The sequence below is a fragment of the Equus quagga genome, chromosome 7 (genome assembly GCF_021613505.1).
Source record: "Equus quagga isolate Etosha38 chromosome 7, UCLA_HA_Equagga_1.0, whole genome shotgun sequence".
Taxonomy (NCBI): domain Eukaryota; kingdom Metazoa; phylum Chordata; class Mammalia; order Perissodactyla; family Equidae; genus Equus; species Equus quagga.
This window is the reverse complement of record NC_060273.1, coordinates 46,837,568-46,863,870: the sequence shown is the minus strand read 5'-3', so window position 1 is coordinate 46,863,870 and position 26,303 is coordinate 46,837,568. Positions and strand designations below refer to the sequence as shown.

At 48.7% G+C, this 26,303-nt stretch overlaps 1 protein-coding gene across 14 annotated transcripts in view; it reads right to left on the bottom strand.

Moving 5' to 3' along the window:
* FAM193B (family with sequence similarity 193 member B) overlaps positions 1 to 25,826 on the bottom strand; it is a 31,106-nt gene extending 5,280 nt beyond the window's left edge. For 2 of the 14 annotated variants that reach the window (XM_046666497.1, XM_046666511.1), the window contains exons 1-6: positions 25,511 to 25,826; positions 11,752 to 11,994; positions 10,689 to 10,920; positions 9,127 to 9,514; positions 6,453 to 6,654; positions 5,302 to 5,541 (exon numbers count right to left, since the gene is read on the bottom strand). In XM_046666497.1, the coding sequence (XP_046522453.1) occupies positions 5,302 to 5,541; positions 6,453 to 6,654; positions 9,127 to 9,514; positions 10,689 to 10,920; positions 11,752 to 11,994; positions 25,511 to 25,720 (1,515 nt within the window). In that variant the 5' untranslated portion in view covers positions 25,721 to 25,826. Of the gene's footprint in view, positions 1 to 5,301; positions 5,542 to 6,452; positions 6,655 to 9,126; positions 9,515 to 10,688; positions 10,921 to 11,751; positions 11,995 to 18,885; positions 19,016 to 19,392; positions 19,454 to 24,428; positions 25,001 to 25,510 lie in introns of all 14 variants that reach the window. The other 12 variants (XM_046666500.1, XM_046666503.1, XM_046666502.1 and 9 more) reach the window with 12 other exon arrangements.
* Between the last annotated feature and the right edge of the window lie 477 nt (positions 25,827 to 26,303).

Below are 26,303 nucleotides of genomic sequence, written 5' to 3'. Positions count from 1 at the left end.
CAGCAAGATGTAAAAGTAGCCCCTTTGCCCAGGTGAGGACTGGGAGGCTCAGGGAGACCAGACCTTGCCAATCAGCACTGACAGAGCCAGATACGGAGAGTGAAAATCAAAGTCTGTGGACTCTGAGTCACCCCACCCCTCTGCCCAACTCAAGGCACTAGCAGGCCACGAAGGCCTTTAGAGGGAGATAGGAGACATGTCAAAAGCCCATGGAAGGTGGCGATGGTGGTGTGCCAGGGGCTGGATGACTTCGCCTATTTCATCTATGTCTAGCTGATCTGGGAATAGTGGGGAGAAACAGGAAAAGGAAACTAGGGGAAAAAAAGGGCTATTATCTCTGAGTCAACCAAAGGAGGGTGACCCTGTGCTCCAGGAGGCATGCATTGATTTATTCTCTCATCTTCTTTGAACACTGGTTCCACAACTGCAGGACCTTGGACAAATCACTTATTTTTTCTGAATCTTACTACCATTTGTAAATTTGGGAGAAAAACTACCTAGCTATACCTCACAGGGTTGCTATGATGACATCTGAGAGGGTGTGTGTCCCTCCCCCCTGTGGTGCTCAGATGAAGAAACTCAGTCTGGAGCAGCATTTCCATCTGTGTGCCATGGAGTTCAAGGCCATAGGCAGAGCTCTGAGGCCACAGGGATGGACGAAGGACTGGAAGGCCCTTCGCTTTGCTCCTACCCTGCGCCAGAACAGCTTTGCTTTTATTTGTTAGGAACTGAAGTTTCACAGAAGATTTCAATCTCAGAAAACAGTTCTGCTGCTAAACAAAGTTTGAAAACTACTGGTGTGGAGGGAGCGCTGTGGAACCACATACAATGTGGTAGGGAGAGGAGAAAGCACAGAAACACACCTTTTCTGCTAGGTACCACAAGCCTGGTACTTCCATATGTTCTCTCACTTAATCCTCACAACTGCCCTTGTTGCATCATTATCCTCAATTTACAGATGAGGACACTTGACTTGGCAAAGAATAAGGAACTGACCCAAGGTTACACGGCTAGTAAGTGGCAGATTTGGGGGAGTACACCCAGGTGTGATCTGCAGAGTTCCTATGTTTTTCAAACCCATTTGGCAATCATTTCTGTGAGGCAGTGGGCTGGTCTCTGAGAACTCAGCCATGCATGAGACAGTCTCGGTTCGCTGACTTGAGTCTGCTGGGGGAAAGAGACATGCAAATGGGCTGTTTAATTCTGGGTGACAGTGACAAGAACTGTAGGGAAGAAAGCACAGGGTGCTCTGGGAACCCAGACTGGGCCATCAGGGAGTGCTTCCCAGAGGAGGCAGTATGTCACTGAGCACTGAAGGGTAAGTGGGATTATTCTAGGGAGAGTGGGACAAGCACTTTCTAGACAGAATGAAGAGCAAGTATAAAGGCTACAAACTGGGAACACACAAAATGTTTAGGGAATGTAAACATTCAGAGGTACAGCTGGAGCCCAGATTTCTCTTGGCAGGGTGGAGTGACGTGGGGGTGGGCAGGAAGGCCAGAGGGGAGAGACTGAGAGATGAAGCTGGCAAGTGAGGCATGGCTGGATCCTGAAAAGCCCTGCAGGCTCTGCTCAAGTCTGGATTTAATCCTGAGGGCAATGTTCAGCCACTGAAGGCTTTTAACATAGTGGCAGTAGGGTGGAGAGAAGTGGATGGTTTGAGCTATTTGGGAGGTAGCATGGCCAGGCCTTTTGGTGACAGATAGGGAGAGAGGATGAGATGAGTCACAAAAACAACATCGACAGCCACTACTGCTGCCGTAGCAGCTACACTGACCAAGTGCTCACTCTGCCCAACTCCATTTCATTCTTGCAACAATCTGAGTTAGGTTCTACTGTTATTCTCATTTTATGGATGAAGAAACTGAGGCTTAGAGGTTAAGTGATTTGCCCAAGGTCATACAGCAAGTGTGGCAGAGCCGGGTTTCAAACTGGGGTCCAATTCCAAGGTCCGCTGCTCTCGATCACCACAATGTATTCCTCCCAGGATGGCACCTGGGTTCTGGTTCTGGCAACTGGATGGATGGTGGTGCCATTAACTAGACAGACAATGGAGAAGGAAAAGCAGGCATCTTTGGAGAAAGATAATAAGCTCAGTGTAGGATGTGCTGAGTTTGGGTACCTGTGGGCTGTCTATGAGTAGGTGCCCAGTTGCAGGAGGAGATGTCAGTGTGAAGTGCAGAGAGGAAACAGGTAGATATGATGAAGCAGGAGGCAACACTATCTAGATGGCTTCTCTTTGCCAGGGAGATGTCCTCAAGGGGGAGGGTCAGGTGGAGGAAGAGAAGCTCACAGAGGAAACAGAAAAAGCAGCAGAGAGGAAGGTGAGAAATGTGGAGAACATGGTGTTCTCACAGCCCTTTCCCTGCCCCTGCTTGGCTGAGGATGAAGGAGCCAAAGGAAACAATGTCTGAAAAGGAGACCTAACACTAACACAGATGGGAGATGTTGCCTACTGGACAAAGAGAATGGAATGGGAGAGCATGATTTGGATTCGGCAACAAAAAAGTCACTGGGGCTCTGTGGGGGCCTGGGGGTGGAAAACCAGTTTGCGATGAGTTGACAGGAGGAGTAAAGACAGTGAATGCAGACATTTTCCTGTGATGAGAGGAAAGAGACAAGGGGTAAGAGAGGTTGTACACTCAAGAACACGTTGCTTTCAAAAAAGAGACAGCACTGGGCACAGTGAAATGCTGATGGGAAACAGCCAGAGGAGAGGCTGGTGCCACAGAGCCAGAAGTTGATGTTAGGCTGAGGGGCACGGGAAAGGACTGCATGAGCCTTGGGTAGGAAAGGAGTAACTCTTCCCTCACGACCAGAAGACAGTTTGCAGGTGGGGTGGTAAGACATTGACAGTGGCTGTCACTGGTTTTTATTCCTCGTTCAAGCAGGAAGTGAGGTTATCTGCCAAAAAATAAGGTTCAGGTTGGGAAAGCTTGGAGGTTGGAGAAGAATGGAGGTCTGTCTGACAAACGGGCTGTGGTGAATGGAAGTGATAAGGAACAAGAGGACTAGGGAGCTACAAGAGTCCTGCAGGCAACATGGGGGCTCAGGCAAGTGGAATATCATGTGGCCTGGGTGCCACAGACAAATGTGATCTGGTGCTTTCCTCAAGGTGTAGAAGGGAGAGGCAGGTTGGGGTTGAACCTAGGGTTGTGATTTTTCTGAGTGGGTGTAGTGAAAGGGCCATGGGGCAAGGAATCCAGAGTACTGGTTAAGAGAGTACATCAGTGATGGTCAAGAGATCTCAACTGGCCTGGAAAGAAGAGAAAGGGGAGGTGACAGTCTTCAGTGGATGAAGAGGAGTGGCTGGGAGGTTGTAGATGACAGAGCCAGGGGTCAGTTCCAAAGGAGCAATGGTTAGTACACGAGGTAGGTGGAAGAGGGACATCAGGGAGGAGACTGGTGTATAAAAAGATAATGACCACGACTGCCTATCACATGATGTTGCAACTGTCTGCTTCCATGTTATATCCTGGCCTCTCGACAGGGCTAGGAAGACAGCAGCTGTGCAGTAAGTTGTTGAATGAGTGAGTAGAGCGTGATAAATGGCAGACTACAGAGGTGTGCAAGGTATAATGGGAGTACAGTGGAAGAAGTTACCTAACGAAGTCTGCAAATGAGGAAGCATCTGAACTGAGCTTGGAAGCTGTCAGGAGGAAAAGGAGGGGAGAGAAGAGAACATTACCAGTGAAGGAGAAAGGATGTCCAGGCACAGAGATTTATGAAAAGCACACCAGGCCTGGGAACTGCAGTGTGTGCTCACTGGGATCTAACTGGGAACCACTGCCATAAGAGGCCAGGAAAGGCCAAAGAGACCACTGTTCCCCACTGGATACTTCTGGCCAGGCAACGCTGGATGGGAGGCAGAATGTCACGACTGTGTTCTGAATGCAGTGGTGAGACCCCCTGGCTCACTACTGCAGGCTGCAGGGAAAGAGTCCTGGCTTGTCCTTTGGGATGGACAAACACGGAGAATCACTGCTGCTTTCCAGAGCACCAGGGCTGTTTGACCACCCGCGATCTAGAGCTAGCCGGTTGTCAAACCCAATCTCTTCGGCCGCTGGGTTCTCGAGTGTGACACTATACAAGATGCAGCTGGGGGCAGGCAAGTGAAGAGGTAACGAGGTGGCAGGGGACAAGCCATCAAGCCCTGGGGCTTGCTTGGCATCAGGGTTCTATCCTCAGCCCTCTGGGAGGAGCTCACTCAGCCCATAGCTGGGTCATTCCCATGGCTTCAATTACACCTCCACACTGGCAACTCCCAGCCCTACACCTCCAGCTCCACTCAGACGTCTCATGAGAACCTCGGAGTCAATGTGCCCCAACTGAACTCCGTCTTCTGCCACTCCCGTCCTCACGGGTGAAAGGCACGCCATCTTGCCAGTCACCCAAGCAAACACCTGGGAGACATCCCTGACTCCTTCATCTCCCTATCCTGTAATCAGATCACCAAAGCCTGTCACTTTTGCTTCCTCTGAAGGTCCCTCTCTCCTGCTCTAGCCCCATCAGGAGTCATGTCTCCCTCGGCTCACGGTTTTCCTGCCTGGAGCATCACTCCTCCAGACTACCCTCCATATTGCCACACAGTAATCTTGGAATAAGATCCAACTAAGTGCGTTCTTTGATTAAAGCCCTCCAGTGATTCCCCCTCAGCTGTAGGATCAAGGAAAGCTATTCAGCAGGGCCTACAAGGCCCTCCCTCACCTCCACCATCTGTCCTGCCTCTCCCCTGTTGGAGCTCTGGCTACACCAAGCTGCTGTGGATGTGCTACGCCCACTGCCAGGAAGGACCTCCTGAGAAATTTATACTCACTCCCTACAACTCAGTTCCTGAGTCAGCCTCTTGGTACAGCCATTTCCAGCACGCCCAGGCAGGATAGGGGCCTTCCCTCATCCCAGTGCTTGTCTCACACTAACACTGCTTATCCAGTTTCATGTCAGTCTCTCCACTGGACTGAGCTTCTCCAGGGTGAGAACTTAATGGCACCATCCTCTGGCTCCCAGTATTTGCAGAAGTGTTTGCTGAATGAATAAATGACTGACTGACTGAAAGCAAGTCCTGGGCTTTGAGGAACCTAGCAAGCAGCTTCTGAAGCCAGGACTTGTTTTTCCTCAATCATTGGCCCCCAGGCTCCCTGACCCTGATGCCTCCCAATCTCATTCAGATCTTCCCAGAGCAGTGAGCTGTGCCAAGGCCTTTGGCAGCCAGCACCATTCATGCTCCAGAAGTCTTGGGGGTTGGGGTGAGGGAGTCCTCAGGGACGAGAGGTGGTAGAGCTGGGCTCCCCCCACACCCACCTTCTTTTTCAGCTTGTGCCGGGCCCGCTTGGCAGCCCTGGCGCTGTTGGGGACTTTGGGTTCCGTGCTGTTGATGAATTCCAGCAGTTCATCCACATCTCGGTGGTCCACGGCGGGCTCCCCAGGGATCCCGCCCAGGGTGCCCCCCTTCATGGGCAGCTCCTCTTTCCGCCTGGTCAGCCTCGAGCGAAGCTTCTCTCGGATCTCGGTATAATTCCGACTCGTCGGGGCGGCGGGTGGCTGGGAGAGGGGGAGGTGCTAATGTTACACCCTGGGCCTGGGAGGCCCGTAGCACTCCCACCCGTTGGCACTGAACATGTGGTGAGAAGCGAGACAACTGTTCTCTCTACTGTAGCCACAAAGGCCAAATGGCTTCACCCTCAGCCAGGCCCGGAGCCAAGGCAGTGGTGGGCGGAGGGAGTGGGAGGTATGTGAGTTTTGGGAGCATACTGACTGGGGAGCCTGGAAAGCAGGTTTGAGCCCGGGCTTCGTCACTTGGAAGCTGTATGACCTTGGGCAAGTCACTGAGTCTTTGTGAGCCTCAATTTTGTCATCTTTAAAATGAGGATAATAACCCCTAGCTCAAAAGGGACGAGCAATGTAATTACTGTCATTTCTTCTGTCCTCAACTGCTCTACCCTAGCCGGCGGCCCTTTCCTTTTCACCTTATGAGACTTCTGAACTGCTTTCTCCCCCTGTCCAGAGACAGCATGTACTCTGCTCTGAGCCTCCTTCCTGGCGCCGTCTGTGCTCACGGCCTGTCCCTTGGCTGGCTCTCACAGTTGGGGGACTGAGAGCCTTTGCTTCCACTCTGCCTTCATCACGCACAAGCGTTCACTTCTGATTACACACGTATACATACTCATCAGAATCATAGCTTTCTCTCTGCCATTTCCTTTCCTTTTGCCTAAGGAAAAAAAGTCAATCTTAAGAGAAACCATGAAAAGAGCAAAGGTAGCAAAATGTTTAAAAATCCCCACGTCACCACTGTGCTGTGAGGATCAAGCGAGCAGACACAGGTGTGAGGACTCACAGGGTCCCAGCAAGGTTATTGTCCCCATGAGCAAGGGGGCTTCTGGGGAGAGCAGGGTGGTCCTTGGGCTCACCTTGGCTGGCCCCCAGCCCTCTCTGGCCTGGGCAGGCCCACTCACCGCATTGTGACCGAAGAACTCACAGTAGCAGCAGTCACAGAACTTCCCATCTCTCTGGTGGATGGAGGATGAGGTGCAGGAGCTACGCTCTGAGCTGCTGTCCTCTTCCTCGCCCAGCCCCTCATCTGCCTCGCATGGCTGGGGCAGTTGACAGGCCAGGCCACTGTGTGTAAACTTGTGCCCCTTGCACCCGGGGTCCCTGCTGATGGGGGAGAAAGGCCCAAAGGTGAGGGAGAGCAGGGCAGGACCAGGCCACAACAGGAGCCCAGGCAATCAGCCCAACCCCTATCACCATCCCAACTACCCTTCATCTGCCTCATCCCATGAAGGCTGAGGCAGTCAGACCGCATCAGGACAGGGTGAACACCTTCATTGTCCCTCAGTGCCCGGCTCAATGGCACTATTCTGGAAAGGTTCCCTATGCCTCCCCTGCCTACATCCATGTGACCCTCCTGGACTCTGAGGGCACTGCAAACACCTCTGTCTATCTTACTGTTTATCACGCTCTACTGTGATGGTCTGTTTGTCCCCTTATCTCTCAGACCAACTGTGCACTCCCCAAGGGCAGGGATTATGCCACTTATATTTTTGGGTCCCAGTGTGTAGCATAACAACTGTGCACATAGTAGGTGCTCAATAAGTAGGTGTCTGAACAGATCGGTGGACTGATGGCTCCCCTGGAGCATCCAAACAAGGCCAACGAGGTCAGTTTCCTTTTGCTCTCTAAGGTCCCTATGACAGAGTCTGCACTAGTGGGTGGAGCTGCCTTAGCCGTGGGGCCTTGAGGCTAGGAAAAGCAATGTGCCTTGTGGGCCACAGACTACAAGAGCTGCTGTCTGTGCCAGGTACTGTATTCAGATTATGTCTAACGATCCCCCAAGTCCTGCAAAACAGGTGTTGCTCTCCCCATCATGCAGTGGAGAAGATGAGGCTCAGATGCTTAACTGATTTTCCCACGGAGTGGCCAGGACACAGCCCGTGTTTCTGCATGCAAAGCTCACATACTCCCACTGCACTGCTCTGCCTCTGGATTTCAGGAACCATGGGGGCATCTTGTAATATAGACTCTTTTCCCAGGGTAAGAATGAGACACAGGCCTGCAAGGTCCCATAATTGGAGCTGGGAGAGCCAGAGCCCTGGGTTGGCCATTAGCAGCTGGAGTGCCCTAGAGCTGGGGCCAGAGCTGAGGCTGAGGATGTGGGAGCTGGGGGGAAGAGCAGGGCAAGGAGAAATGAGGAGGCTCAGCTTCCAGGGCAGTCCACAGGGCAGGGGTAGAAAAGGAGGGGAAGGAACCATTGCCAGTGGTTCTTAGAGAAGCTTAATCCAAACTGACCACTCTTCATCTAGCACATTAGCAAAATTAACATACCCAGTGCTCCTGAGAACATGGAGAAACTAGCACTCTAATACTGGTGGTTACATCAATTTGGAGAGCCCTTTGGAAAGCAATTTCTCAAAGTGTATTAAGGACCCTTCTCAAAAAAAAAAAAAAAAGACACCCTTGAACTCAGAACTTTTTTTTCACTCTGAGGGATCTATTCCAAGAAGAAAAATCCAACAGTGGGAAAAAGCTTTATGCAAAGACATCTCCAGTGACATTATTTACAGTGTTGAAATGCTGGAACGGCCTAAATGTTCAGCAACTGGAGAACAGTGAAGTGCACTACTGCGAATATTCTCCGGCCTTTAAAGCTGAGGTCAGAAGACCATGCAGGAGCCTAAAAGTGCTAAGTGAAGCCAGACGATGAGAAATTGTACAGACACTACCAACACCATGTGGGAAAGACACGGGAGGGAAACTGCTGAGAGTGGTTGTATTAGAGTGGTGGGATTTTAGAATGGGAAAATGTAAACGCGTAATAAAATACATCTATCTTCTCCAAAGAATTTTATCTTTCAAATATACATTAAAATAACCTTTCTCAGTGCTTAAGAGTTACTTATAGGAATCTACCTTAAAGACATAATTCCTAACTCAAATGCAGATCTGGGTGCAAGGATGCTCATTATAGCCTTGTTTATAATGGTTAAAAACTGGAAATGCCTAAATGTCCAGGAATCGGGGAAGGGTAAAATAAATTATGCTAGAGCTATACAATAAGACACTATGTGGCCACTGAAAAGTTTTTCGAAGAATTTTAACTGGGGAAATGATCATGATATAATGTTAAAAAGTAACTACACAAAAATGTATATAGAACAGGGACCTAATTATGTTATCTACAGAAACATCAGAAGGAAAATACATCACAGAGTTAGAAGCTTATCTTTAGGTTGTGAGGACAATTTTTTCTTCTTCACACATTTATAACATTTTTCCAAGTTTTTCTGGAAAAACTATGAAAAAAAAAACAGTCTCAGGCCAGCCCTGGTGACCTAGTGGTTAAGTTTGGTGCGCTCCACTTTGGCACCCCAGGTTCGCTTCCCAGGCACAGACCTATACCACTTGTCCATCAGTGGCCATGCTGTGGCAGCGGCTCACATACAAAATAAAAAAGAGGAAGACTAGCAGCAGATGTTAGCTCAGGGAGAATTTTCCCCAGCAAAACAAACCAACCAACCAACCCAACAGAGTCTAACCCTTTAATTTCCACCCTAAAGGTACCCTCTGCAAAGTTTTCCAAAACTCTGAGTTGGAGTCAGCAGGGATTTGCCCTTCATGCCGCCCACTTACCTGTGAGTGCTAGGGAGCTGCTGAGAGCTCGGTGGTGGGAGGAGAGGACTGCCACAATGCCCACTGCAGTGCCCACTACAGGGGTGGCTGCACCCCGAGAATGGCGGAGGCATCTTCAGGAGTGACATGCTGGTGGAGGGCAGGTGGGGGCTCTGACAGGCCCCCGGGGTGTTGGGGGCAGCAGCAGCAGCAACAGGGCATTCTGAAGCCTGGGCAGGGAAAGGTGCTGCTGGGGAAGGGGGCAGCAGGTGTGGGTGGGGTGGTGAGCCAAAGGATCCGGGGTGAGATGGGATCAGTGACACTGGCTGTGGGTGGTGGCCAGTGGGGCTGTTAGGTGGAGCAGTGAGGTCTGAGTGCCGGTGGTGCTCCGAGATGGAGAAAACCTCACCTGTGGGCAGATTGGGGAAAAAGGTGTCAGAGTGGGAGCCCAGATTCTGAGAAGGAACGCCCAAGGGCTCACTGCCACAGTATCCTGCTTACTGTGACCAGAGGGACCTGGCTGGGCACAGCCTCTCAGCATAGCGGACCTGTGAACTGTTGGGAAAGTCCAGCAGTACCTTGAGCTGAAGAGGTTTTTCTGCAGGCAGCAGCTCAGCTAGACAGGCTCGAGGAGCCCAGGCCTTAGGGAGAAGGCACCAGGAATGCTGGCTGCATGGAAGTCCACACACCTCTACTGTGGCACAAGCAGGGGATATGTGTTCTGTCTCTCAGGGTCTGTCTAGGACCTGCTTGTTCACAGGCATTCCTCAGGCCCAGGGCAGGATCTGCAGAAGTCTGTGGAGCAGCAGGCTAAGGTTCTCTCTCTTGGGCCATGAGGACAGAGGCAGCCAGGGTATGCTAGACTTTCAGGTGGCCTGAGATTTCAGAGAAGCGGGAAAAGGCTTTGATGACTCTCTTTGGCTTATGCACCAAAACAGCTGGAATTATGTACTGCTCAACTCTTAAGTTCTGGGGGAAGCACCCATTTGAAGAACTCAGCCACTCCATTTAGTAGAAGTAGACAATAATTCCTATTTACATAGTGCATCAATAACCCATGATTTTTCCTTTGGGTCTCTGAGGGTCACCTCAGGATCTAAAGAAGGCTTATGTAGCTGTGAAACTGGCTGATGATAATGGCAGCTTGCACTGTCAGACTCCTGTGGGTGTTAAGTGCAGTGCTTTTATACCCAGCCCTTAAGCGGAGAAAAGGAAGCCCAGGAAGATGAAGCCACCCAGGTCCTCTGTGCTGCTGCAGCGGTCAAGTGTGAAGTAATCTAAGTCCTAATTCCCTAAGGAGCCTCCCGGACTCCATTTTCTGTTCGGCCACTGCTCACCAAGTCCCCTCCCGGATCCAATGGGAACAACTACTAGAGCCATGCAGTAGTTTTCAACTTCAGAATCCTGGGAAAGGAATCTCACAGAGAAAGTCAAGGGCTAGGTGCCGCCCCTGCTTCCCACCAGAACAGTTCCACTTTTACTTAATTTAATAACTGATCTGGTTCATTTGAACAAAACTCGTTACGAAAATACAACTCTCTACATTTATGGCGCCTGGCTCTCTCCCAAGCTTGGAGACTCACCGGGGATGGTAGGAGGACTCCCGAGTGAGCTGCCCGGCACGGCCCCACTGGAGTGCGGGGAGTTCCAGAGGCCTGAGAGCTTATGTGCTGACAGGAATGAGCTGGGATCCCAGTCTCCTGAGTTCCCATGGCAGGAGGAGGACGAGGATGAGGACGATGAAGAGGATGACGAAGAGGAATGAGAGTCACCCCCACAAGACTGTGATTTGCAGGATGTGTGTGACAAGGAGATCTGGAGAAGGGGGAAGAAAAAGGCTCATGATAAAACAGCAAATATCAGAGCTGACCCTCTGCTGCCTGAGCTTACCCAGGAGCTCCTCTTCCTCCAGGCCCCCATGTAGTGGCCAAGGCACAATTCCCACCACTCCAGGTGCAAGGGCAAATGTGGACCAGGCCTTTGCCGGGAGGGGCTGTGGTGCTCCCAGTGAAGTGATGTGTGTGGATATTGGTGAGAGAGACTCTGGTCAGGGCAGACATTTCCTGCCAACTGTGGGCCTTTGGGGAGTCCTAAGAGCTGCCAAGGAGAAGGGTCTTTAAGCCAAGAGTTCCAAGCTGAACTGATCTGGGTAAAAGAGAGGGGCTGGAGGAGAATGAGAAATGAGGACAGTCTGACAGCTGTGATTCAGGAGATGGTAGACTTAGATGGCTCCCAGCCAAGAGATGGGAGATGCTCCCTAACTGAGGCACACTGCAGACCCTCAAACCGATCTTTGCCCTCCATGTCATACTGGTTGGCTTTCAAGCTGCCAGAGTTGAAGGTGGCACAGCCACATGGAAAGGGCAGGATCTCAATCTATCAGTACCTACAAGCCAGCTCTCACACTGCACACAGACTCTCCTCAGGGGCTGGTGGGCTACCTGAAGCCTCTTTCTTCTTCCCCAGAATGTGAACCCAAGTCACTACTGCTGTGTGAATGCAGCCCAGCAGCCTCTCAGCGCCTGGGCATAGGGGCTGCTTGAGGAGAGCCACCTGAGAGGACAGGGAAGGAACAGCTCAACAGCCTGACTTCTTTGGGCAGGCAGCCCTTCTGCATTCAGGGACCCCTTCTGAGCGGTTACCTACCGCCACTGCATGTTCTCGACCTGTCTGCCTTTCATCTTCCTCCATGCTCTTTCGGCAACTCTGGCAGACCCACAGAGGCATCTCGCCTAGGAGATTCTTGACGAGCTTTGGCATGAAGTCAGGGGGCAGCTTCTCACCCTGCAACACCAGTCCGTTTTGGGAAGGGCCTTCTTCCCAGCCTTTACGTTCTCGATGACACAGCAGGCAGCAAGTCTGCACAGACTGGCTGGAGGTGGGGGGAACCTGTCCAACAGACAGAAACAGGGTTTCCCAGGAGAGGAAAGGCTCTGCTTAGAAATAATATCAATGATAATAATAATGTCACTTATTACGTGCCAGGCACTAGGTTAGGCACTTTATATTCTTAATTTTAATCCTGGTAACAGCTCTGCAAACTAGGTGTTATTGTTTCCTTTTTTTTTTTAGATGAAGAAACAGATTTCAAGAAGTCAAATAAGTTGCCCAAGGAGCTAGTGAGTGGTTGACCTAGGATTTGAACCCCAGTGAGGCTAACTCCAAAGCTCATGCTGAAATGTCTTAATGCCTCAATGTTCCAAAATCTTGGTTAAAAAGAAAATGGCCTTTCCTTCTCTGGCATGTCTGGGAGAGGCCACAATTCTTGGGCTGTCTACGCAGTCCACAGACCAACCCTCATCTGGAAAGAAAAAATACTTTCAGTTAATGAGAGTTTGGGAGAACATGTGGGTTTCCTGAAGAGCTGCACAACTCCATTAGGATCACAGCAGCATTTTAGAGGAGGGGTTTATATAGCTAGTCAGAAACCATCAACTCAACTGAAAACTGTGTTGGAGGGAAGGTAAGGCAGACCTTAGTGCTTCTCAGAGGCAGTGAGGTGTGGTGAAAAGAACCTGGGCTTTGGGAGTGAGACTGGCATGCATTCTAATCCCTGCCTGACCACATTTAGCTGGGTGACCTTGAGCAAGTTATTTAATTTCCCAAGCTCTGATTTCCTACCTACCTTGCAGAGTTGTTGTGAGGCTCAGTGCATAAACAGAGGAAGTGCCTAACCCTGTGCATGCCCATAGCCTAGGCCCAATAAACAGTAATTATTACCTGGACATATTTTTCCCTTCTAGGACAAACTTGACCTGGAAATATGTCTATAGGGTTTTTTTTTTCACATTGAGGGGTAATGACTGGGACACTAATTACATTTAATGACCCCAATTAATGGCTTTCCTGTATCCTGCAACTTTGTAGCCGTCTCACTCTGACACTGAGCTTGGTCATGTCACTTTCTTTGGCCAACAGGATGTTAGCAAACATGCTGCCAGCATAAGTTTGAAAAGTGTGTATGCATTTTTACTTGCTTCCTTGCATGGCTGGGCTTGCTCGCTCTTACACCTCTGCCATGCCATGAGAGCATGACCAGGCTAGCTGCTGGAGGGAGGTGAAAGAAGTGGGGAGAAAACTGAGTCTTCCCAGCTGATTGGCCTGCAGATCAGACACATGAGTGAGCCCAGCTGAGATCAGCCAAGCCGGTCCTGACTGGCAGAAACACCCAGTCAACCCACAGACTCATGAGAAATAATAAATGGTGTTGTTTTAAACTATTAAGTTTTGGGGTGGTTTGTTACATGCAATAGTTAACTGATATACCCTCCAAACTTACCCACCACTATATAACAGGTGTTTGTTGAGGCTTAAACAAAGGAATAAGGCTATCATTCTCATTCTACCAATAAAATAAATGCCATGATCTTTCTTGAACAAAATCACCTTCTCACAGTAAGACAGCATCAGAGTGTCCTTAAATCTGTATCTTACAATTACAATGACCTAGGTCTTCTAGGTTTCTAGAAAAAGAAAGGAACCAAATAGCAGTACCAGGAGCATAATGAAACATTTGAGGGAGTATAAGGACCTTGGAAAAGAATACCAAAGAGAGAGAAATTTACATGTGGAACTCAGGTGAGATACTGTCTGAACACTACAATTCAGTGAGCAAGGCAGCTGTTTAATCACAACTGCAGAGGATCTAGTCTGCTAACCCACTGGTGGCGAGCATCTCCTGGAAAGGGTGGAAGGTTGACAGAGAAAAATGGCATTCAGAGGAGTTTAGACGAAGGAGGTCTTTTTGCGAAATGTACCCAGGAAACTTTCCATAGCTACAAGGTGCCATACTAACTCCAGGGGGAGGAGGTGAGGCCAACACCCAAGTCCCTTCCCCTGTGAGGAATATAACGGTGACCATATTCTTAAGGCAATCACCAGGACACATAATTTTACTACAGTTGAGTTTCATTTCATTTGAGTGTTAGACTCTAAAGTTATTACATAAGATGAAAATTTTGTATGAGTAAAGTTATTCTCAAAATTCTTTTTAAGGCCTGTATAGTATATATGGTTGTAGGTACAACCAGGAATTCAAATGTATAATATATATGACAATGTATAGTAAGTGTTTTTTTAATTTTGCTTTTTAAAATGAAAATAGAATTCTTATAAGTTAAACATGTGATCAATGTGACTGTAGTTACTGCCACAGTACTTGTGAGAGGTACCGGGATGCAGTGGAGACAACACTGGCTGCAGCGTCAATTCTGGGCCTCCATCACTTACCAGGTGTATGATGCTGGGCAAGTTCCACTTACTCTGTCTCCTCATCTGTAAAATGGGAAGCCCCAACTTGTAGGGTTGGCTGTGAGCATTAAATGTGATAAAGCACCTAGTCCAGTGCCAGGTACATAATACGTTGCTCAACATACGATACTAACTATGAATATGATGGGAGCGATGGGAAACAATATTTAAAATCAGGACTAGGGATCAAAATATAGTCACTGTATTTTACAAGAATGAAAGAGTCTCTCACATGCGATGAATCTAAGGTGACTCTGAGGCATTTTAATCTCTGCCCTCAACCCCATGAAGTCATTCCTTAAGTTCCCCAAACACTCCCTGTACTCTCCTGTCTCTGGCCTTTGCTAAGATCCGCCGCTTAAAATCCTTCCCTCTCACGTTGACCAATAAGTAGATGGGCCTGACTTAAAGGCCCAGCTTCAATCTAACCTCATCCGAGCTTTCCTAGAGAGTCCTTATAATTCACCTCTCCTCCCCATGTCCCCATGTCTGTGCCTTGGTTACAACATTTGTGCCTTCCACTTAAATTTATTCACCTATATCTTTTGTCCCTTCAACTATGTTGTGCTCCTAGAAGGCAAGCACCAGGTCTGATCTTGTCTGGATCCCTCACAGTGAAGCACAGGACATAGGCTCAGCTGGGCACGTGGTGGCTAAACTAGATTTAAGTGTTCCTATGGCAATACAGCTGGCAGGCAGCTTGGTGAGACTCCCTATCCTGTACCTCCGCCCAAATGGTTCCAATCTCAAGTGCGGAAGAGTAGAAGACTGCATTCCTTGGGGATTACAATGAGATGAACCTGTTCATGGAAATAACATGACTCTCCCTAGAGTCAAACTGGTACACATAATAAATGAGTTTAGCCATCAATGGAAGTGAATTTACAGGACAGGCTATCTTTCCAGTTAAAGGAAGAAACACAGGGCCTGGAAAGCTAATCAAGTTCTAACTGAAGCAGGGGTGATACTGCCTACGTTGCATAAGGCTGGCCAGAGGGTTAAGTGATATTAGATATGCACAGACTTAGCTCAAGGGATCCCGCAGAAGGCACTCAATCCATTATCTAGGCCCCTTGGCTGTTCTATTCTTAAGAAGTTGATACCGGAAACTTAGCTTATCCACTGTCCTGAGTTTACTATACTTGACTCTTTCTTTCTAGGCCCAGGGAGTTCTGGGGGCCACGCCCAATGGTGTCTTAACCCTATGCCTTGGCATCTGCCCCAGAGTACAATTCCCGGTGGGGCCTGGGGACTTTTCTCTCTGACATTTTCATCTCCACTTTAATTGCCAAGGGTGGTGAGAATCCCAGGCCCTGGAGATGTTACATTCAGTCAGTACTACCACTGTTCCTTCATATTTTTCCTTTGGCAGAGAAAAACTCTTGGTTCGGAATTCCCTTTGACTGCAATCTCCTGCCATCTTCCAAATTTCTGGCAACCATGACCCCTTATGCCCTAAAGTCAAGCCAGGCTTTCACTAGCTGTTCTCCCGCTGTACTTTTAGCACATGGCACAGTACTCCCACAAAAGAACATGAGCAATAAATGTTTATCGAACGAATGAAACATCCAACCATGTTTCTTCATCACAAAGGATGATGCAACTGATTCTTAAACCCAACAGCCCTGGGCAACAACTAATTATTCCTTCTCACCTCAGTTTAAATTTCAGAGCCTCTCCAGATACAGGTCTAGCCTTAGGCAAAAGATGGGGAAGAGGAAAGAAAGGTTCTAGGGCTTCTCTAGATTTGAGATATGCTCAAAAAAGCTCCAAGATATTTCTGCTTCACTCTCTGAGGAAAACCAGAACCTCTGGAAAGTGTATGGTTACTCACACAAGGGGATCCATGTTCTAGCATGCACATCCCCAGAGCATCAAGGAGCCAGGTGAACCCCAGACTGTGGCCACTCCTAGCCCAGGGGGCGGGCATGTGCTGCCGTTAAAACCAGTATCTCTGCTCCCTCACCTGACCAGGACCAAGACTTTTCTGTCTTTGTCTGAGAAGCATCATGCTGGGGTATTCTAGTTTTTCCTGGATAAAAAGAGATAAAATACAAGGAAGGAGAAGCCAATTTTTTCATGGAACACCATTATTACTTGAAAGAATGACTGACAAACTATGGTTATTTGGACTTGGGTACTGCCAGACGTTTTCACCAAAAATGAACAAACTGAGCCTTTCACATCACAAAAACAACTTATTTGCGGCCAATGATAAAATTCAAACTTTCAGGTGAAAATGAGCTTTTTGGAAAACTTGTATCCACCACCATGAGCTTGACAGCTTCCCATACTTAAAGACTTTTCTGAATCAATTGGTGGTGATACTAACAAATGTTACAGTTTGACATTATAAAATGAAATGAGAAAACATTGGGAGGATCTATATTACTGAGTGAACCTATTTTCCAAATGATCAAAGCATGATGCTACAGAATCATGGATTGGTAAAAAATCCATTCAAAGTGCTAGATGGACCAACAGATTTTAATATAAATGAGAATAAAGACTTCATTGATAAGGTCTCAGATTCTATATTGCAAAGAAAAATAGCAATCATCTGGAAAGGCTACTAAAATACTCCCTTTTCCAACTATGTTATCTGTAGGAGGCTGGATTATTTTTATATACTTCAATCAAAACAATGCATTGCAACAGATTGAATACAGAAGCATATATGAGAATCTAGATGGTTTTTCTATTAAGCCAGACATAAAGAAATTTGCAAAAATGAAAACAAGACCATTCTTTTCACTAATTGTTTTTGGAAAACAGTTATTTTTCATTAAAAAATTGTTATTTACATTAACATGATAGGTTTAATATTGTTATTCTCAAATGAATTGGTAACTATTTTTTAATTTTCTCAGCTTTAATACTCAATTTGGTAAATATGAATAGATATAACCAACAAAAGCTCTTTTGGGTCCTCAATAATTTTTAGGAACGTGAAAGGGTCCCAAACCAAACACTTTGAGAACAGCTGAGGTAAAGCATCTAACAGTGCCTGTCACCCAGTGGCTGTGCAATAAGCAATAGTGGTTATTAACAATGATACAGTTCACGACATATTTGGATAGCTCTTTGGGGGCATGAATAAATTTTCCACCTCAGCCCTTCTGTCCACAATTTGAGACTTAATGGGGAATAACCAGGTCACCAGACCAGGCAGTTGTCAAGGACTGCTCTGAAGCTGGATCTAATTTCCAGAACTAAACCTGCTCTCATTCCTCTCATGGATTCCTTTTGCTCCCAAGAGTGTGTGTGTGTTTGTAGAGGATTCTCCCAAGACACACGCTATATCTAACCAGCAGCCCTGCAACAGTTTCCAAATTCTATTCTGAAATGGCCCATGAGAGCATTCTACTCTCAAGCCACCCAAATCCAAGAGCCTCCCTGTCACCAAGGCAGGCAGAGGACAACAGAAGCAGCTAAAACTCCCTTCCAGAAGCAGAGAAAATGATTAATCCCCAGCCTAGAAAAAAACAGCCCAGTCATCGTCACTCATTCTTCCGTTCACCCATTCATTCCCTCATTCAACAAACATTCTCAGAGCCCCTACCTGGTGCCACCCATTGTGCCGGGTGCTGGGAAAAATCAAACAAAATAGAGCTCCTGCCTTAAGAGCACATGCTTAAATCAGGCAGGTTCATGCACGGGGTTATCAATGCTCCCAAACTCCCAGGATGCCTCATATTCACTTGGTAGGAACACAAATTAAAATAATACACAATTAAAATTAATACACAAATTAAAAACAACCAACCAATCAGGACACTGGGCTTCTCTACTTAATGTAAGCTTATTATGTGCCTTCTCGCATAGCTATCCCAGGTTTGAGGATCTCCTCCCATTAGCTTCTCCTTCCTACCTTGGTCTGTTTAATCTCCAGGCTCTTTTCTGGTTGACCTCACTGCTGCAGCACCCTCTGGCCCCCCACATTCATGACTTGACCCCAGCTGACCTCTCCAAGCTCCTGAGAACTTAGCTTCTACTCACACTGTTCCTCAGATATACCTGGTCCCTTCAAACCTCAGCACTTTAGCTTTACTCCTCAGCAAATTTCTACTCATCTCCTAAGATCTTGGTCAAAGGTCAACGAAGCTTTTGCTGGACCAGGCTAAGTAGAACTACTTCTTTTAATATAGTATCTATCACGTTGTGCCACAGACATATTCTCTGTCTGTTGCCAAACCCTCAGTAGACTGGGAGCTCTTTGGGAACAAGGAGTGGGTCTTGGTTATTTAAGTGTGTCCAGAAATTTAGGCTTGGCTTGGGCCTTGCACATGGCAGGCATTCACTCAATAAAGGAAGCAATGCTTCCAGCCCACCTGGCTCACACCTCAGCTGCTCTACACAATGGACAGGATCTAAAACACAGCTGAACCAGGCCTGTTCCCAACATGCTATGCTAAAGGCATGGCTGCACCACTCCAGGCCACTAATGGGAAGGCATCAGTGCTAAGAATCTCAGACAATTCTAATGCTGGCAATCAGAGCTGCAGTTAATTCTCAGGGAGCTGATACAACCTTACCTCAGTGTCCTGGAGCTTTCACCCAAACTCCCACTCAGGCTGTTGGCTCAGGTCCATCGAGGAGGTAGGACAATTGTTTCATACCCTTAAGCCAGTTTGTGGAGAATTCTCTCTGGTTGTACAAGCTGAGTCAAGGACAGGGCAGTGAGTCTCTTTGACCTCAGTGGCCCTCCACCCCCCAAGGCAAGCTAATCTGTTGAACCTGCTTCCTGAGTGCAATAAGCCTTAGGAAGGCCTAAGCTGCTGCTAATTAACCCGGAATCTCAGGCACACCTTAATACCTACTACTCTGTACCCCCAGCACAGATTTCTCATGAGTTTGGAAGAGTATGAACTTTGGAGACAGGGTGTTGTGAGTTCAAATCCCAGTTCTGCCATTTTCAGTATGATCTTGGAATATTACTCAATTACTTTGAGCCTCAATTTCCTCATTTATGAAATGAGAACAAAACCATACTTCACAGAGTTGTGAGGACAGAAGGAAATAAATTATGTAAAGTACCTGGCCTGGGCCTGGCACACAGTAGGTGCTCAATACCCGTTAGTTTCTTTCCTCTTCTGTCCTAGAAGAAATGACAGGGAAACTTACTAAGTGAGACTTGCCCAATCCAAAGTTATTACTTGAAGCACAGGACAGAAGACTAGACAGGTGACCTTCAAGGCCTCTTTGAACCCCCCAGTCCATATCCTCTGGCTACAACTTCCTAATAAGAACCTTCAGTGTTTCAGGCCCCTTCTTTCTGCCTTATTTTCCCTATATCTATTCATTTCAGAATGGAGGCTGAAGCCACAAAGGGAGCTGGAGAGCTGAGAGCCTTGGGTAGGGAATAGAGTAGAGATGGCCTATGGGACTGCATCATGTTCATCCACCTAGAGTTTGAAGGATGAGGGTGGGAGCATGGGCAAAGAGCAAAAGGATGCTAACAGAGGGCCTTTCCTGGGACACAAGTAAACCTCTTCTCAGTCCTTTTCTGCTCTGCTCATCCTGCCACGAAGAACCATTAACCACTCCTTTCCACAATAACCATTCCTTTCCCCAATAACCATTCCTTTCCCCAAATACATAAAGCACTCACGTCTTCACTCATACTGTTCCCTCTATCTGTTCCCTTTTAGGCTCAGTTTGGGTGTTACGTCCTCCTAAGTCCACAGGTATAATGAACTGTGCTTTGCTCTGGGATGCCCTAACACTTTTTTACATATCTTTTCAATAGAGCTTATCACACCTATCCTAGTTATTGAAATCTGTCCTCTCCACAACACTGTGAGCTTTCAAGGGCAGGGCTTGTATCCCATGATTCACTACATCTCAACTATTCAGCAGAGGTGGCAGCACGTAGTAGGCATGGGTAACATTTTGATCCACAAAGAAAGAATAGCAGTTGAAGAATATCATTAATAGGGCAACCACTGGAGAACTGGGGAAAGTTTGTTATTTGTTTTTCTAAAACTAGGGCTGTTTTTATTCCTGCTGATGGAAAAGTTCGCCACTGGGAAGCCCCATTCTTGGAAGAATATCCTAGGTCTCAAATTCAGCACCCTCAATTCAGGAGTTCCCAGACCGAGCCACACATCAGAATCATCTGGGGCAATTTAACAACGGATTCCTGGGCTCCAGACCTAGAGACTCTGATTCTGTAGGACTGGGACAGGGTCCAGCAAAGCACAGGGGATCTGAGGATTAGTTAGGCTGGGGTGAGGGAGAGGTGGACTCGAGCAATCACAGCTGCCTCTCTCACTGAGAATTAACTCCTCCCATGCTATCAGAGAATTTATCGAATCACATCACAATCACTTTCCCACTTAAAGCCTTTCAATGATTCCTCCTTGCCTATAGGATAAAGCCCAACCTTCTTGATAAGGTTCTCAAGAACCTTGCTAACCTCTCAGCCTGACTTCTGGCCACTCTGAGTTGGACGGTTCTCGCCTCTAGGTCTTTGTCTATGTTGCTTTCTTTGTTTACACACTTTCTTCCACCTTCACCTTTGGAGGAACTTCTATTTCACTGTGAAGCCTCAGCTCTGAGAAGCCTTCTCTGGGCTATCATATCTGTGCATCCTCAGCACTAAGCATCTATGATAATCATAGCTACCATTTGTGCTAAGTGCTTGACATGCAGGACTTGTTGCCCTACCATAAGCCTGGTATCACTGTCATTTTATACATGAGAAAACAAACCAAGAGGCTGAAACGCTTCCAAAGGCCATGTGTTAGGATCTAGGATTTGACCTAGAGGAAGCAATGCTATTCTAGCCTTACTGCAATTACTACATACATGTTCACTAGACCATGAGCCCCTTGTGGGCAGGGACCATGTCTGATTCACTTCTGCATTCCCAGCTAGCCCAGGGCCTGGCACAGATCAGGTGTCCTTTAGTGTTTGCAAAATAAATGAACACCAGGTCAGGTGAGAGGAAGACTGGGTATGGTGTGTGTGCAACGGGCCCAAATGAATGATGACTGCCAGCCTGGCCCAGCAGTGGGGGTAGGTAAGAAGGAAATGGTAGATACCTAACTTATTCCTTTTATTATAATTTAGTTTAACAGCCATTTATTGAGCACATAAGGACCATGCACAATAAATAACCCAGAAATGAATTAAAATATAGCTCCTGCTCTTAAAAATTCCAAGTTCCATAAGTAAAGGTATTAGAATCTTAACAGTCCATCTGACATCAGATATAAGCTTATAGCTCTGGGACATTTTAAGGGAATTAAAAATTTAAAAATCTTAGTGGGTAAGTCTTCATCTTCAAAGGACTTGTGGTACTTCTATATAGTGAATCTCTACTGGCTTACAAAGAACCAGAGGTGGCAGGGATCCACCTTCAGTATCATTTCCTCCTACTCACAATGCAAGTGGCCAGGCTGGGCAGGCAGTGATTTTAAGGGGGTGGTCCCCGGGTATAGGGACTATCTCATTCATTGGTGTACCCCGAATAAAGGCCCTGGCACAGAGGTCATGCTTGCTGAGTGGGTTAAACATAATGAGACAGGTTTAAGAAAGATACTGAATGATTATCTACTCCAGTCTCTTGAGGCAGCACGTTTAACTCTGAGCAGTGGGAGAACCAGGTCTCTAGAGTCCCTTTAAGCTGGGCTGGGCAAAGCCCCAGGGGATGCTGTAGAGAGATCAGAGATGGGAAGCGCAGGATGACCTCAACCCCCACCAACCGCTGGCTTACAGTCTAGCAAGTCTCCTGGGGGTTTACTGAGTGTGCACCCGGATAAGAGAAACTGAACAACAGCCAGGAGAGCAGGCAGGTGACAACACAGGCTTTGGATGGCCATCTGGCACAGCTCCTGCCACACAGCACCTCTGACTCTTGTGCTTGAGTAAGGAGCCTCAAGGAACGTGGGTTGCTACACATTCTCTCGTAAAGTTGCCGATGAGGCTTAGAGAAGGGAAGAAACACGTCCAGAGTCACAAAGCTAGGAGGACACCCCAAGTCTGTAACACTAAACACTATTTCTCACTGCCTCCTTCAACTGCTTTACAAGTTTTTTTTCCTTTGCTAATCAGGCAATAACTATTTTAGCCTTCTTGTGAAGTAAATGAGGATTTAGGTTCTTAGTGAACAGATCAATGCAATTGAGTGGCCTGAAACAATTGGAAGTAAGGGTTTTTGGGATCCCAATTAAACTCAAGGTCCTGTATTGAAATATGTACAGACTACGCAAATAAGCAAGGGGGACTGGATGGAACCAGAGCGGTCTATGAACCTTAACTCAGAGGAAGCAATGCTCTTCTAGCCTTCCTACAACTACTATGTTCTCAGACCATGAACCCCTTGTGGGCAGGGACCATATCTGATTCACTTCTGCATTTCCAGCTAGCTCAGGGCATGGCACAGACCAGGTGTCCTTCCTATGCTAAAGGAGGCAGACACTACTCAGAGACTGCAGATTACTGCTTCTCGGAAATTTGGGCCAAGCGGCACCAGATTTTTAGAGTTTGAAAAGATGGCACAAATCCAGTTTTGTGGGAAACCTTTTGATTTTAAAATACTGGCTCAAATCAAAACAAAAACAAACAAAATAATGTGTGACTTGGGACATTAGAACCTGTCTGTGGACTGGAAGGGGTCTTATTTGCTGCCTTTGGCTTCAGTTCGGCATGCGACCCTGAGTTTCACCTTACTTACCCACTCTGTGTGCATAAGACAGGGTTATAGGTGGTGGTGGGAGCCAGAGATCCTCACCAAAGGCACGCCTGTGGGCAGAGCAATGACTGACCCCAACCCTTTCAGCGGGTGCTTCTCACCAGGGTACAAAAGCCTGCTTCTGGCATCCAGAACCCTCCCTTCCCAGCAAAAAAGTGGGGCAAAATCAGAAGAGAGTTTGTCAGTTTTCTTTACCTCTTTGTGGCTATAGTGGGGAAAAAAAAAAAAAGCCTTGTTAAATCCCCTACACAAAACTGTCCTTTTTTTTTGGCCCTGAGACTTATAGCGGGAGTTATTTGGGCAAATGTTGCTCTGAGTCTCTGTTTCTTCATCTGAAAAATAGTGTAACAGTATTTATATCCTTCAGTTCATTCACTAACATTTGTTAATCACCAGGCATAGGGCTAAAGTGGTGAGCGACGTGGTTCCTGCACTCTCAAAGAGTTTATGTAGCAAAAACAGACCAATAATCACACCAATGTTAACCAATAATTACACCAATAGTTAACTCATCACATTTGTGGTAAATGCTGAGGAGAATGCTGAGGAGTAAGGTATCTAAAGTGCCTGGCATGAATAAATGAACGAAATGGCAGGTCAAGCAACAGAGTAGATAAGAACATGGTAGGAACCCACCATGTTAATGAAACTCATAGCTCTTAGGAAAGTTGTGCCCTAAATAAAAACTAAATGGTTAAGCCACCATCCAAGCTTTCTGACCATGAAATCTACAGACTGGCTAAGTGGCAGAGGACCCTAAAGTATTGTATGGTCTGAATGGGAAGGAGAGAAGTTAAGAGCTCCCTGGTTCTCCCTTTTGGGATAACGGCACCCCTAGTGGTGCCCAGAGAAGGGAAAGAGAAGGCTAGAGGGGGAAGTAGCTTCAGGGTGGAAGTTAGACCAGGTGGGCGTGGAGTGCAACCTGGAGTGTCGCATCCTTTGGACTTAGCCCTGGATAGGAGGTGGCTGTGAAGGTGGGGCTTTTGACACTCAAAAGTGGTGGTATTTTCATTAACTGAAAATCTTCTTGTGATCTGAGACACAAAGGAGAGCAGCATCAAAACTGGGTTACAATAAGCACAGGTTCTCAACGGATTCACTTTCTCTCTCATTCACCTAGTTATTTCTACTCTGTGTCAGCAAGGCCCAGGGCTAGGCATGGAGAATCAGAGACAGATGACATAGTCTGTGCCCCTCTGGAGCTCACAGTCCAGTATTGGGAACAAACACATCAACAGAACGTCTCATTACAGAACAGGGAGTGCTACTAGAGGGGAGCACATGAGACTGTGGGCACAGAGGGGGCACCTCACCCAACTGGGGAGGTCAGGTTAGGCTTTCTGGGAACGGTACCCCAAACAGCATCCCCACTCACATGCACAATTCCAGAGATTCTACTAGAAGGCTGTCAAGAGCCATGCCTTCTGGCTGCACCAGCCTCCCAGAGTCCCCTGCTGCCCGATGCAGTGTCTGCAGAGCCAAACGCATCTTCTGCCACGCCTCATCCTCATCCGGCGCTGCATCCGACCCTCCAAGACTCCTGCAGGAGCCTGCCTTCCTTGGCAGGCTCAGCCAAAAGACCAACTCAAAACTCTTTTGTCAGAGCAAGCTTAGGGTGAGCCACCCAGCCCCAGGTGCCACAACCCTCCCAGAGCAACTGTGGCTCATGCCACCCGGGCCTCTCAGTGGACACAGGCAGGGTACCCCTCATTATCTCCTTTGCTCAAAAGAAAGTGACCTTCTTCCTGGTGGCAAGCTGGAAGTTTTGGAAGTCCTTCTACTGCTCACTATCTGCAGGATTTGCCAAACCCAGGGATCTGAGGGTTGGGTGGGCCGCCTTGTGAATCAGGGGTCTAGAGGGGAGAAAGGGTAGGCTGTGCTGGGTTTCCACCTCAGTGCAGGAGTCCCACCAAACAGTCTTCTGGGCAGCCTGGCTGTCTGCTCCAACTGCTCTGCAGGGCAGGGAGAGGGGGGAGGCCCCAGGAGACATATGCTGGGGGCACAGCTGCTGAGGGGGCAGCGGCTGCAGGCAGTGAGGGGAAGGGGTGGAGCCGCTCCGGGGCGGGGGCTGGGGGGAGGCTGCAGCCTTCCAGGCCCCAGCGCCCCGAGCTGGCCTCTGGGTGGGTGGGGGCGCAGGTGGGCCCAGGGGAAGGGGAAGGGCAGCGAGCTGAGCGGCGGCCTCAAGATCAGAGCCCGGCCCCAGTGTGGGTGTTCGACCAGAACGTTTGGCTTCTGCTCCAGCCCGGAGGCGGCGGGAGGAGACGGCCGGCAGCCTGGTCTCAGGAGGAGAGGACGCGCCAAGCCTCGGCTCTGGAGAGAGAGGTCCAGCCTCCACGCCTGCCTCGGGGGGACGGCTCCGGCCCAGCCGGGGGAGGACGCTTCACCCCAAGCCCTCCCGGGCCCGCTCTGCGGAGGTGAAAGCGCCCGAGCAGCGGGACTCGCCTCGCTCGCTCCTACCTGCGGGCCGGCCGCCAGCTTCGGCTCGTCCTCCTCCCTGGGGCCGTCGCGCTCGGGCTCCGCCAGCGCCTCCGGGAGCCCCGCTCCCGCTCCCGCTTCCAGGCTCGGCGGCGGCGGGGGCTCGGGCGCCTGGGGCTTCTGCGGCCCCGCGACCCGCGCCCGCTCGCGCCGGCCCGCGCCGCCGCTCGGCCTGCTCCGCCTCCGAGTCATGCTGCTCTCGCGCCGCTCCCTAGCTCCACTCGCGCCGCCGCCGCCGCCGCCGCTCCCCTCACAGGACAACAGCCAATATGGCGGCGCCCGGCTCCCCGTCCGCCGCTGCCAGCAGGTCAGAGGGCACTCGGAGTCCGCGCCGCCGCACTAGCCCCCGAGGCTGCCTGCGCCATTTTGAATAAGGTCACCACCCGGAGTTCCGTGGGAGAGAGAAGCTGCGGGGGAGACGCCCTCCCCCTCCCTGGAGCTAAGGATGCGACCTGCGCGACGAGCTGATGTTCGCTGCGGTAACCGTGCCGCACGGCCCTGGGTGCTTAATAACTGCCTATTAAGTGGATGACTGAGTTAATTAATTTCCATAGTGCTACAGTACTTTCACACCCATCGCCTGACTCCTCGCACCTCATACGGCGAGGCAGGCTCGATCGTTTCCATTTTGCAGCGGAGAAAATCGAGGCTACGAAAGGCGAAATGGTTGCTCAACATCATTCAGCCAGAACTCGTGGATTCTTAGATGGCCTGAGCTGAAAGGGACGAAGGGGTCGTCTAGGTCTTTATTTGCAACTTATGGTCCACTGGGAAT